This window comes from Mus pahari, chromosome 21 (genome assembly GCF_900095145.1).
Source record: "Mus pahari chromosome 21, PAHARI_EIJ_v1.1, whole genome shotgun sequence".
NCBI classification, from domain to species: domain Eukaryota; kingdom Metazoa; phylum Chordata; class Mammalia; order Rodentia; family Muridae; genus Mus; species Mus pahari.
The window spans coordinates 55,563,268-55,577,523 of record NC_034610.1 but is presented as its reverse complement, the minus strand read 5'-3'; the positions used below and the strand labels follow the sequence as shown (position 1 = coordinate 55,577,523).

The following is a 14,256-nucleotide window of genomic DNA, read 5'->3' as shown; positions in this document are numbered from 1 at the left end:
GGGGACAACAGCTGTCTCTGACTCTGTTGTGAGCTTTTGGGGCTGTCTCCCTCATACTGGGTTGCCTCATCCAGCCCAGTATGAGGGACAGTGATTAGTCTTACTGGAACTTGATGTGCCATCCTTGGTTGATATTTAGGAGGACTGCCATTTTCTGGATAGAAACAGAGTAGATTGAACTGGGGAAGGAACTAAGAGGAGAAACTACATTTGGTATGTAAAAACAAACAGTAACAAATGTATGTATAAAAAGTCAGCAAAAGTCTGGGGAAACTGGGAAAGGGGATAACATTTGAAATGTAAATGAAGAAAATATCCAATAAAAAAAGTAAGCAAAGTGTTTGAAAAGTATTTTCAAAAGAAGAGATATAAATGGTCAGAAAATATGTGAAAAAATGTTGTCTCTATCTATTCAGAAATGCTAATTAATACAACAATGTGATATCATCCCATACCTGTTAAAATGATGTCATTAAATGACAAGTTACTAAGCCTGCCTGATTCACTTTTACCTAAAGTTTATTGTTTATTTAAATAATCTCTACTATGCCACACTTAATTAGCATGTAAAATGAGTTGAAATGAGGAAATCATTTTTAGTGTACTGTGTTAAGGAGTTGACCTTTTGTAATTCTCACAAACTAATATTGTGTAAAACTTAAAAATTGTAGTTTGGCCTTCTAAGTAGAATTGAAGCGTCCATACTTTCGTCTTCCTTCTTGTTAAACTTCATGTGGTCTGTGAATTGTATTGTGGGTATTCTGAGCTTTTGGGTTAATATCTACCTATCAGTGAGTACATACCAAGTGTGTCCTTTTGGTTCAGGATGATATTTTCTAGTTCCATACATCTGACTACAAATTACATGAAGTCATCATTTTTAATAGCTGAGTAGTACTCCATTGAGTAAATGTACCACATTTTTTCAATCGATACATTATTCCATTGAGGGACATCTGGGCTGTTTCTAGCTTCTGGCTATTATGAATAAGGCTACTATGAACATAATGGAGCATGTGTCCTTGTTATATGTTGGAGCATCTTCTGGGTATATGCCCAGGAGTGGTATTGCTGGATCTTCCAGTAGAACTATGTCCAATTTTCTGAGGAACCACCAAACTGATTTCCAGAGTTGTTGTACCAGCTTGCAATCCCGTCATCAACTCAGGAGTGTCCCTCTTTCTCCACATCCTCACCAGCATCTGCTGTCACCTAAAATTTTGATATTAGCCATGGTGCCTGGTGTGAGGTGGAATCTCAGGGTTGTTTTGATTTGCATTTCAGTGATGATTAAGGATATTGAACATTTTTTAAGGTGCTACTGAGCCATTTGGTATTCCTCAGTTGAGAATTCTTTGTTTAGCTCTGTACCCCATTTTTTAAAATAGGGTTGTTTAGTTTTCTGGAGTCCAACTTCTTGAGTTCTTTATATATATTGGATATTGGTCCCCTATTGGATTTAGGATTGGTAAAGATCTTTTCCCAATTTGTTGGTTGCCTTTTGGTCTTACTGACAGTGTTCTTTGTCTTACAGAATCTTTGCTAAAGGACACGTGCTCCACTATGTTCATAGTAGCCTAATTTATTTTTATTCATTTTTATATTTTTATTTTATATTTTAATATTTATTTATTTATTTTGGTTTTTCTAGACAGGGTTTCTCTGTATAGCCCTGCTGTCCTGGAACTCACTCTGTAGACCAGACTGGCCTTGAACTCAGAAATCCTTATTTACAATATCCAGTAACTAGAGAGAACCCAGATGTCCCTCAACAGAGGAATGGATACAGAAAATGTGGTTTATTTACACAATGGAGTACTACACAGCCTGAAGGAACAACCATCCGGAGACTGACCCACCTGGGGATCCATCCCATAAACAACCACCAAACCCAGACATTAGGGAGATACCAACAAGAGCTTGCTGACAGGAGCCTGATATAGCTGTCTCCTGTCAGCCTCTGCCAGTGCTTGGCAAATACAGAAGTGGATGCTCACAGTCAACCATTGGATGGAGCACAGGGTCCTCAATGAAGGAGCTAGAGAAAGTACCCAGGGATCTGAAGGGCTCTGAGGCTCCATAGAAGGAACATCAATATGAACTAACCAGTACCTCAGAACTTTTTGGAACTATACTACCAATCAAAGAAAACATATGGTGGAACTTGTGGCTCTAGCTGTATATATAGCAGAGGATGGCCTAGTTGGTCATCAATGGGAGGAGAGGCCCTTGGTCCTGTGAAGGCTCTATGCTCCAGTATAGGGGAATGCCAGGACCAGGAATGGGTGTGGGTGGATTGGGGAGCAGGGGGAGGGGATAGGGGATTTTCGGAGGGGAAACTAGGAAATGGGATAACATTTGAAATGTAAATAAAGAAAATATCTAATAAAAAATTAATTAAAAAACTCAAAAGAATAGGCAATAAATATACCTGATAAGTATTGGTAACTAATGTCAACCTATCTCTTCTTCAATATGCAAGGAGAAGAATAATTTATAAATAATATAGAATTACTTAAAAGCAAATTTACCACATATATTGCTCAGAAATGCCTACAATTATACAAAGATCAAGAATATTAGACTAAAACAAATATCATAAAGCTGAACACTGAGTTCTTGAGAGAAAGTGTATAATTGAGCAAAAGTTAAGGAACTCACCTTTATCTTTCTTTGAATGTGGGACACCTTTGGACTCTTCTAAAAAGAACAAAAATGAAGAGTCAATATAAGAAAACATGTGAGAATGAGCTTTATAAAAAACAATATTGAATAAACAAGTACTTAGAGGAAAAGAAGTGGTGCACAACTATAATCCTAACCCTAGGAATGAGGAAGCAGGAAGATTCCTGGAGCTGGCTGACAACTAGTCATCCCAAATCAATGAGCACTTCCTCAAAAAAATCAAGGTGGAGAGCTATGCAGGAAAACACTGATATAGACATGTAGCTTCAACAAGCATGTGCACACATCTGCAAGAACCTACACATGTGCACACAAAAGCAAACTTAAAGCCATAACAGACACACACACACACACACACACACACACACACACACACACTTCTCTAAGACAATTAATTATAAAGTTCTTAATATAAAGGTTTGCATTTAATAAATATATCTCAAGGAAACTAGAGAAAAAAGACATTTAATCTGAAGTGAAAAATCAGAGACACTATTTATGTAATAATAATACTATAACTAAGTTATATTATTAAAGTCAATTGGTCTTTTATACATTCTGACTTGTAGGCACCTATGGAATCATATATATATATATATATATATATATATATATATATATATATATATAATGCATGTATGTATGTGTATATGTGCATATGTATGCCCATCTGCAGACACCAAACCCGAAACTATTACTGATGCCAAGAAGTGCTTGCTGACATGAGCCTGGTATTGCTGTCCTCTGAGAGGCTCTGCCAGCACCTGACTAACATAGATGCAGATACCCACAACAACCATTGGACTGAGCTGGGGAACCACAATGGAAAAGTTAGGGGAAGGACTGAAGGAACTGAAGGGGATTGCTACCCCATCAGAAGAACAATAATATCACCTAACTGTACCTCTCAGAGCTTCCATGGTCTAAATGACTAATCAAAGAATATACATAGATAGGTACATGGCTCCAGCTACATATGTAGCAGAGGATTGCCTTATCTGCCATCAATGAGAGGGGAAGCCCTTGGTCCTGTGATGGCTTGATGCCCCAGATTAGGGGGATCTTAAAGGGGTGAGGCAGGAGTGGGCGGGGTGAGCACCCTCTTAGAAGCAAATGGGGGAGGAGGATGGGATAGGGGTCTGCTGAGGGGAGACTGGGAAGGGGGACAGCATTTAAAATGAAAATAAATAAAATAACCAATAAAAAAATTGCAGTTTGGGAACCTGAAATTATGATACATGTATCTTCGGTTTTTTGTTTGTTTGTTTGTTTGTTTGTGGGTTTTTTGCATTGTAATTTTTTGGTGTAATTATTGCTCCAGTCTGTGTCATTTAGATATTTTCTAATAGATATTGGCAACATGTTATACGCATTAAATTACAAAAATTATATTGTTCAACTATCTCTCCATATCTCTTAGAAAATGAGTTGTAAGATGTCATTTCTTACAATGTGTTCAACTGAATACTGCCTTCACACTAAAAGATGTAACCATGATGTAATAATTTGTGGAAACATTAACTTAAATAAAAATTAATCTGTTTCTTTATTACAACCTGATATCCTATGTAGGCTATATGATGTATTTCAAAAGCTTTTGTCAAATTTACTTAACCTAAAAATTCTGGTATCCATAATAAAAACTAGAATTTTAAGCATGGCATTATTTGAAATGTAAAGGTCCAATTTAGCTTTGATACTATAGAATATTCATCTTTTTCACAACAAAGTTAGTAGTTTATAATCCTAGTTGAACTATAAGAATCCCTATTAAAGGCATCTGAACTCAATAAAATGCTTTTCAATTAAAAGTGACATCACTGCCTTTTAAACAAACTATAGCCTTATACAGTTGAAAGAAATGTCCTTATTTCTGTTTGGATTAATCAAGAAACATTTGAAACTACAAGTTTTCTTCTGCCTACTTCCATCACCATGTTTCTGCACTTTTTCTTTCTTGAGACTGATATTTTGTAAGAGTATCTTAATATGTATAAAAATAAACTTTCTTCAGTATTCTCTTCATTCAATTTTTGAAGTGGTGTCTCAAACCTGATAATTTAATATCTTCTTCTTTTTTAAATTTAATATCTTCTTATTCAGCTCAAGGAACTTGCTCTAAGATTATTCATGGCTCCAATTTCTGCATTCCAATGAGTGCCTTGTAGTCATTATCTTTCAGTAAGTTTCTGCTTCATTTAACATTTTAAAATTATTTTCTCCAGGATTCAAAAACAATATCTTTAACTTTTAAGACAGTCTGCCTTCCTGCTTCGTTATATCATTTAAGTACTTTTATGGTCCAACTCTTCTTTGTCTCTTTCCTAAATCATAGTATCTTTCCTGGTTATTCACTCAGTCCTCGCCACTTTACCTCCTCACATGCTCTGTGAAAAAAATTAAGAATGTCTTGTAATCTTAGTCAGTATACCTGGGATGGGATATTCCAGATCTACTGTGGTTTTTTTCCTATCTTTTTCATAAATGTACTTCCATGCATGTTACACGGAAACCTTTGCTTTAGGATGTCATTATTCTCTACATAGATATATTATAATCTACAAGGACAGAGTTTTTGTATCCGTTTTTATGTCCCTATATCACTTTGCACATAGTGAAAACTTGACATGTACAGGGTTAAACAGTCAAAATTTATTTGACAGAGAGATATGTAATTTCTTTTGTGAATTTGGGTCGTGCAATATAACATTGACAACTACAAATTGTACTAACACAGAATGTTGGAAGTGATCCTAGACTTCTCTTAGTAGTCTCTTCTATGTCCATATATGGAAACCTTTATATTTTTTCTACAACCTCTTTTTTACCTTACATCACTAATGGTCTATAAAAACCTTACATTATCTTGAAAGAGTCTGTGCAGAATGTGATTTCCTTAATTCATTGTTCTCTGCTTTATTTCTAAATTTTATATACCATCAGAAAGAGCAAATGGAAAATATTAGTTAAACTGAATCTTGGTTTCCTTAGCAGCATTTGATCCTTTCCATTTCACTTAAGAAAAAGAACATAATCCTTGGGAACCTGAGGCTCATTGCACTGCTGAAGGTCTCTAACATTACCCAATTTCATTTTCTACTTCATACTTGATGCTTAGCAGTGCTGAAATCTTGGTGACTCCTGGTTTACTCCACTGTTTCCTACCATGGGCTAGAGCTTTTGCACTCTCTTGAATGTCTCTTCCTAATGATTACTCATTTTCTGAAGCTCTCATTTGAGTTGCTGGCCAGAGCTGTCTAAGAAACGCTCAAAATACACAGGCTATTGTTGTTACACTTGGCTACCCCCAAGAGGTTGAATGAATATCTCTATCGCTGAAGATACTACACACTAGAGAAACAAGTTCCATAGGCCCTTGAGCTGGAAGTGACTTGAATGTCCTCTCCCTGAGGACTAGCTTCACGTTATCAGAATGAGCCATGCAAAGCTTCCAAAGGAGAAAAGCAACCAACTGTCCCTTCCAGTCGATTATAGTAACCTAGTATCTCATTTGTGGGAAACAACATTTTGTGAAGAAAACTATGGCAGACTGGCGATAGAGTTTTAAACAGAAATACCTTAGAATCACATAAATGATCAGCAAAGTATAATAACTCTAGGGATGGACTTTGATATCTGGTCAACAATAGGAATACCATTCAAGGTACTATAACCACTAATTTATTAAATCTAATCTCTAACCATCTATACACATTCATCTTTATTATCTGTGGCAACAAATAAATATAATATTCTTCCTTTCAAGGAAACTTATCTTTTTTAGATGAAGAACACCACAGAAAACTACAACCAATTAATATGCAGACTTGTAGAGCCCAGTCTCAGGGAACACCACTACTAAATTCTCCTACACCTAAGGCTCAAGAACCATTGTGGTAGAGGGGGCAGAAAGTATGTAGAGCCAGGGGACTGGAGGCTTCTCTATGAGATTATGTCTCTTAGTAATATCAAAAGCTCTAACGGTAAAGTCTTGCCAGCATTATTGCCCAAACATGAGTTAAGCAAGTAGAACACCAGGTAGGAATATGTCAGACTGCATGATGGCAAAGCCCAGCAGGCCTCAAGCCTGCACAAAGAACTAGAGACAACAGAAAAGCTGCGAGCAGAGGAGATGGTCCCCCTACCCAGGGGAGAGCACATTAATTGGTTTTCCGATGGAAAACAATCATCCATGAGGACATACAGACAAGTAACATTTTATGGGCTTAACAGGCTATATTTGGGAATATATATGTACCCCAAATACATCTATACATGCAAAAACCATTGATGGAAAAGAAGCCATAAATATGAAAGAGAGCAAGGGGGGATATAATGGAGAGTGTAAAAGGTATGATAAGGAAAAGAAAACGTTGAAATAGAACTATAATTATGAAAAATGAGCAAACATATTCATATTTGAGATGTGTATAGTGTGTGTGTGTGTGTTTGTGTGTGTGTGTGTGTGTGTGTGTGTGCTTAGATATTGTTCCTGAACGATTAGTATTTTCTTCTGTGTTGACAAAATGTGACCATTATCCATGCAATTTGTGTGAGTTTTGTTTTACTTTTTTTGACTGTTGTTGCATCTCTCTCTCTCTCTCTCTCTCTCTCTCTCTCTCTCATGTGTATGTGCTTGTTTGTGTGCATGTGTGTATATGTGTTCTTTCTGTATGTATATATATGTGTTCTCTGTGTTTCTGTGCATGTGTATGTGTGTTGTATGTGTGTGCATGTGTGGTGTATGCATGTGTGTGTTCTTGTGTGTGCATGTGTGTTATGTGCATATATGAAGCATGTTTGGAGAGATGGAATACAGAGGTAGTAGATTATATTAACCTAGTATCTCACCTGTGGGAGATATTTTGTGAAGAAAATTATGGCAGACTGATCATAGGGCTTTAGGAGAATTAGAGGAATGATTAATTAATGGTTTCATATGTTTTCTTAGAAAGATGACAAGTTACTAGTTTCATACATTTTCTCAGAAAGAGATGACCAAATTCCAGAGAAAGACAGTTAGTAGAAAGCAAATTTGAGGACACATTGGAGAATACAGATAGCAGTGCCTACATAAACGATGAGTTCTAAAAATAAAGAAGGGGAAAGGGACTGAGAGAAATTTAAATCAGTGCAACTAATTCTGAATCCTAATTGTCATTTACAGAAATACAGAACAAAAAAGGAGGGAGGCATGGAAGGAATGATGCTTTTAACTTTTTTTTTATTAGCTATTTTCTTTATTTATATTTCAAATGCTACCCCCTTTCCTAGTTTCCTATCTGAAAATCCCCTATACTCTCTCCCTCCCCATGCTCCTGACCCACCCACTCCCGTTTCCTGGCTCTGGTATTCCCTATACTGGGGAATAGAATCTTCTCAATACCAAGGGCTTCTCCACCCATTGACAGGAAACTAGACCATCTTCTGCTACATATGTATCTAGAGACACAAGCTCTGGGGGTATTGGTTATTTCATTTTGTTGTTCCTCCTATAGGGCTGTAGACCTCTTCCGATCCTTGGTTACCTTCTCCAGCTTCTTCATTGGGGACCCTTGGTTCCATCCAATAAATGACTGTGAGCATCTACTTCTGTATTTGCCAAGCACTGGCATAGCATTTCAGGAGGCAGCTCTATCAGGGTCCTCTCAGCAAAGTCTTGTTGGTTTATGCAATAAGGTCTGGGTTTGGTGGTTGTTTATGGGATGGATCCCCAGGTGGGGCAGTCTCTGGATGGTCCTTCCTTCAGTCTCATCTCCGAACATTGCCTCTGTAAATCCTTCCATGGGTAGTTTGTGCCCCTTCTGAGAAGGAACAAAGTATCCACACTTTAGTCTTTCTTCTTCTTGAATTTCAAGTGTTTTGCAAATTGTATCTTGGGTATTCTAAGTTTCTGGGCTAATATCCACTTATCAGTGAGTGCATATCATGTGTGTTCTTTTGTGATGGGGTTACCTCACTCAGGATGATATCCTCCGGATCCATCCATTTGCCTAAGAATTTCATGAATTCATTGTTTTCAGTAGCTGAGTAGTATTCCATTGTGTAAATGTATCACATTTTCTGTATCCATTCCTCTGTTGAGGGACATCTGAGTTCTTACCAGCTTCTGGCTATTATAAATAAGGCTGCTATGAACATAGTGGAGCATGTGTCCTTATTACCTTTTGGAATATTTTCTGGGTATATGCCCATGAGTGGTATTGCTGGATATTCTGGTAGTACTATGTCCAATTTTCTGAGGAACTGCCAAACTGATTTCCATAGTGGTTGCACAAGCTTACAGTCCCACTAACAATGGAGGAGTGTTCCTCTTTTTTCACATCCTCACCAGCATCTACTGTCCCCTGAATTTTTTATCTTAGCCATTCTAACCGGCGTGAGGTAGAATCTCAGGGTTGTTTTGATTAGCATTTCCCTGATGATTAAGGATGTTGAACATTTTTTTTAGGTACTTCCTTTCCATTCGTTGTTCCTCAGTTGAGAATTGTTTAGCTCTGCACCCCATTATTTGATAGGGTTATTTGGTTTTCTGCAGTCCAACTTCTTGAGTTCTTTATATGTATTGGATACTAGTTTCTTATTGGATTTAGGATTGGAAAAGATTTTTTTCCCAATCTGTTGGTTGACTTTTTGTCTTATTGACAGTGTCTTTTGCTTTACAGAAGCTTTCCAATTTTGTGAGGTCCCATTTCACGATTCTTGATCTTACAGCACAGGCCATTGCTGTTCTGTTCAGGAATCTTTCCCATTTCCCTATCTTCAAGGCTCTCCCCCCAACTATCTCCTCTATAAGTTTCAGTGTCTCTAATTTTATGTGGAGTTCTTTGATCCACTTAGACTTGAGCTTTGTACAAGGAGATTAGAATGGATCAATTCACATTCTTCTATGTGATAACCATTTGTTGAAAATGCTGCCTTTTTTCCCTTTTAGCTCCTTTGTCAAAGATCAAGTAACCATAGGTGTGTGGGTTCATTTCTGGGTCTTTAATTCTATTCCATTGATCTACCTTTCTGTCACTGTACCAGTACCATGTGGTTTTTTTTTTTTTTTTTTTTTTTCACAATTGCTCTGTAGTACAGCTTCAGGTCAGGGATGATGATTCCACCAAAGGATCTTTTGTTATTGAGAATAGTTTTTGCTATCCTAGGTTTTTTTGTTATTCCAGATGAATTTGAAAATTTCCCTTTCTTACTCTGTGAGGAACTGAGTTGGAATTTTGATGGGGATTGCATTGGATCTGTAGATTGCTTTCAGCAAGATGGCCATTTTTACTATATTAATCCTGACAATCCATGATCATGGGAGATCTTTCCATCTTCTGAGATCTTCTTTGATTTCTTTCTTCAGAGACTTGACGTTCTTACAGATTGCTTAGAGTCGCACCAATGTATTTTGTATTATTTGTGACTATTGTGAAGGGTGTTGTTTGCCTAATTTCTTTCTCAATCTGTTAATCCTTTGTGTAGAGAAAGACCACTGATTTGTTTCAGTTAATTTTATATCCATCCATTGTACTGAAGTTGTTTATCAGGTTTAGGATTTCTCTGGTGGAATTTTTAGGGTCATTTATATATACTATCATACCATCTGCAAATAGTAATATTTTGATTTCTTCCTTTCCAATTTGTATCCCCTTTATCTCCTTTTGTTGTCTAATTGCTTTGACAAATACTTCAAGTACTATATTGAGTAGGTAGGGAGAGAGGGGGCAGCCTTTTCCAGTCCCTGATTTTAGTGGGATTGCTTCAAGTTTTGCCCCACCCACTCCAGTGAAGTCTGCATGGCAAGTCCAAAACCTTGGCTATAGTCCTGAGGCAAAAAGTTCCACGGAAACTTGCCTTTTGGAGAGTGTGTGGTGTCCCTTAACCAGATTTGTCCATGTGATAGTGTGGAGTGTCTTGCATGCTTTCTTACAGTATTTTACTGGATAAGAGCTAAAAATTTCAGGGCTAGTTTAACAAAGTAAACTTAGAATAACAGCTGAGTCACTCACATATGCAGGAATTTACAGTGGTCTAAGAAGAAGGTGGGTTGTGGCTTAAGGAGGAACTATAGTGTTGCATTATTCATGAAAACATTAGCAAGTGCAGAACTGCCTGGTGCAAGCTTTCACAAGGCTCAAAGGAATAGTATAAATTGTGACTAAGGTGTGAAATCCTCACCTGGCTCCCTAATGGATGACTTTAGAAAGGGCCACCTTTTGTCTCAGTTGTAACCACTGCCTACACTGCCTAGTTCCTTTTAGTGTTTGTGCACTTCTCTGTTTTGTGTCAGATAACTAAAATGTATCTTGGCTGATGTTTCACCTAACTTCTTTGTTTTCTTCTGTAATATAAGTCTGATGCTTGCTTTGAGAAATTACGTTCAGATACAGCACTCTTTCTGTGTCAGTGTCTGTCACTTTTTGCATACTCCTTGCACACCTGAGTACCAAAACTCTGATTTCCCCTATAGATTGAGGGACGGACCAAGTCCAGACCTTGGCAAAGTTTCTCTCTATTTAGTTTGATGTTGGCTGTATATTGCCTTTATTATGTTTAGGTATGGGCCTTGAATTCCTGATCTTTCTAAGACCTTTATCATGAATGTGTGTTGGATTTTGTCAAATGGTTTCTAAGCATCTAATGAGATGATCATGTGGTTTTTGTCTTTGAGTTTGTTTATATAATGGATTATGTTGATGAATTTCCATATATTGAACGAGCCCTGCATCCATGGGACGAAGCATACTTGATCATGATGGATAATCATTTTGATGTGTTCTTAGATTCATTTTGCTAGAATTATATTGAGTATTTTCACATCAATATTCATAAAAGGAATTGGTCTGAAGTTCTCTTTCTTTGTAGGGTCTTTATGTGGTTTAGTTATCAGAGTGATTGTGGCTTCATAGAATGAGTTGGGTAGAATACCTTCTGTTTCTATTTTGTGAAATAGTTTGAGAAGAGTTAGAATTAGGTCTTCTTTGAAGGTCTGATAGAACTGAACTAAACCCATCTGGTCCTGGGCTTTTTTTGGTTCGGAGACTATTGATGACTGCTTCTATTTCTTCAGGGAAAACAGGAGTGTTCAGATAGTTAATCTGATCCTGATTTAACTTTGGTACCTGGTATCTGTCTAGGAAGTTGTTCATTTCATCCAGGTTTTCCAATTTTGTTGAGTATAGCCTTTTGAAGTAGGATCTGATGATGTTTTGGATTTCCTCAGGTTCTGTTGTTATGTCTCCCTTTTCATTTCTGATTTTGTTAATTGAATAATGTCCCTGTGCCCTGTAGTTAGTCTGGCTAAGGGTTTATCTATCTTGTTGATTTTCTCAAAGAACCAGCTCCTGGTTTGGTTGATTCTTTGAATAGTTCTTTTTGTTTCCATTTGGTTGATTTCAGCCCTGAGTTTGATTACTTCCTGCCTTCTACTCCTCTTGGGTGAATTTGCTTCCTTTTGTTCTAAAGCTTTTAGGTGTGCTGTCAAGCTGCTAGTATGTGCTCTCTGTATGTGTTGGGAGTACTGCGTTCTGATGATGTCAAGTTGTCTTGGTTTCCGTTACTAAGATTCTTATGTTTGCCTTTCACCATCTGGTAATCTCTGGTTTTAGATGTTGTAGCTGTCTCTGGCTGGAGCTTGTTCCTCCAGTGAGTCTGTTAGCCTCTTCCTGCAGCTAACAGACTGGGAAAACAGCTCTCTCCTGAGTCCCAGGGGTCAGAGAACTCCCTGTAGGCAAGCTCTCCCCTGGTGGGGAAGGTGCACAGAGGACTGAGGATCAGTTCCTCTTCCTTGCTGAGGATGAAGGTCCGAAGGGACCCAGTCCATGAAGCTCTGTTGCTTCTATGTTCTCTCCTGCATGGACCTGCTTCAGAGAGACCCTGAGTCCTGGGGTCAGAGCACTCCCAGGAGGTCAATTCTCCTCTGGCAGGGAAGGTGCACAGAGATGCTTTTAATCTTAACAAGGTGAGCTACATACAGAATTTATGGATGTGATTATATAACATTTAAGTTTTCACATGAATATTATTTTCTTAATAAATTGGTGTTTCTTATTTTGGCAAATTCCTCTGAGAAAAACATTTCTATTTGATTTTAAACAATCACATTTTCTAAAGTGTATTTCACAAAGAATCAATTGTGTGTGTGGGGGGGTGATGTGTGGGTGTATGTATATGCTTTAAAGGCATATATTTTAATATGTTGTTTGATGTGTATATAAATTTTGAAATGTTTACCCAAATCAAGCAAATTTATTTATATCACATCACATATCAGAATTCCTGTTTTTGTTTTGGTGGTGATAATAATAAGTTAAATCTCTTGACAAAAATTAAGTATACATTTCATTGGGATTTACTCCAGCCAATGTCTTACTCTGTTTGGCCTATTCTAAGAACCCATTAGAATGAATGTCTTAGAAACAACAAAAAGATATTTGTTACATTTATGAAGATTGGGAAGTAAGTCCCAGTTCAAGGTGCTCACTGTCTGGTTTATTAAATATCTGTTGATGGCATTCTGGTTCAAACAAAACAAAACAACTCAAATAAACAAACAAACAAACAAACAAAAACCCTATGTATTCAGGTGACAGAAAGAAACAAGGTAAATTCTGACATTCCTTTTATGAGGACACTCACATACACCTGTAAAGTTCCCACCTCTTGATATGTTCCACAGGTTATTCATCTTTCAATTCACGGATTTGGGGAATAACCATACATATCCATAGAAATTACCAAGTTGAATGTTTGACCTCACAACCTCATCTTCGACAACTGAGCCTTTGTATTCTTTATGGATATTTCCCCATTCCATTTGCAAAAAGTCAATACTGAAGTGTCTTTCTAAGATGCACAATATAATATGTCTTTTTAATCATCTATTATTTTCAGACATTGTAGATGTCTCCTGAATGTGATGATTAACTATTCATAAATTATCTAGTAAAATACATTTCCTACTTGCTTTCACTATCAGTATACTATATAAATAAAACTTAATATCTACTATTCCAGTAGCATTAGATATTTTGTCATCTTGTGTAGTTGTTTTATTTTTAATTACTTTGGCATAAATAGTTTAGTTTTCCCAAAGAAAGGCAGATTTGATTAATGACCGAGTTTGAAAAACATTGTCTGATATTCTCTATAGGTGTTATTCTCTTCATGTTGAAAATGAAGTCTGTCCTAGATTCTGCCATGAACATGTTAAGAGAAAAGAACACTGAACAAAGAACACTGCCCCCCCCAGTCCCATACTAATCTATTCTTTTATTATGTTCTTCAAGCTCAGGGGAATTTTTCTTCCTCTTAGTTAAAATAAATTCATTCACTTCTAGTACAGACTACAATAGTTCTTCGATTTGGGACATTACCTCTAATTAATATTTTTCTCTATAGATTTATTACTATCCCTCTTCCTAAGATTTTACCCCCTAACAAGAAATATGAAAATAAAAGTATTTCAAACTTTCCTTATGTGAGAATCTCACAATTTCCCTTGATGTACACTTAAAAAAACAAAGCTATCTGAGTTCAGTTATAATGGGTGAATTCCCCTGCTAACTCCTGTAGTAGAGTTTC

At 36.9% G+C, this 14,256-nt stretch overlaps 1 protein-coding gene across 1 annotated transcript in view; it reads right to left on the bottom strand.

The window, feature by feature from the left end:
- Window positions 1-14,256, bottom strand: part of Trdn (triadin) — a 398,410-nt gene that overhangs the window by 62,633 nt on the left and 321,521 nt on the right. Inside the window, exon 24 of the mRNA XM_029532915.1 lies at window positions 2,662-2,700. Within this exon, the coding sequence (XP_029388775.1) occupies window positions 2,662-2,700 (39 nt within the window). The remainder of the gene's footprint in view (window positions 1-2,661; window positions 2,701-14,256) is intronic.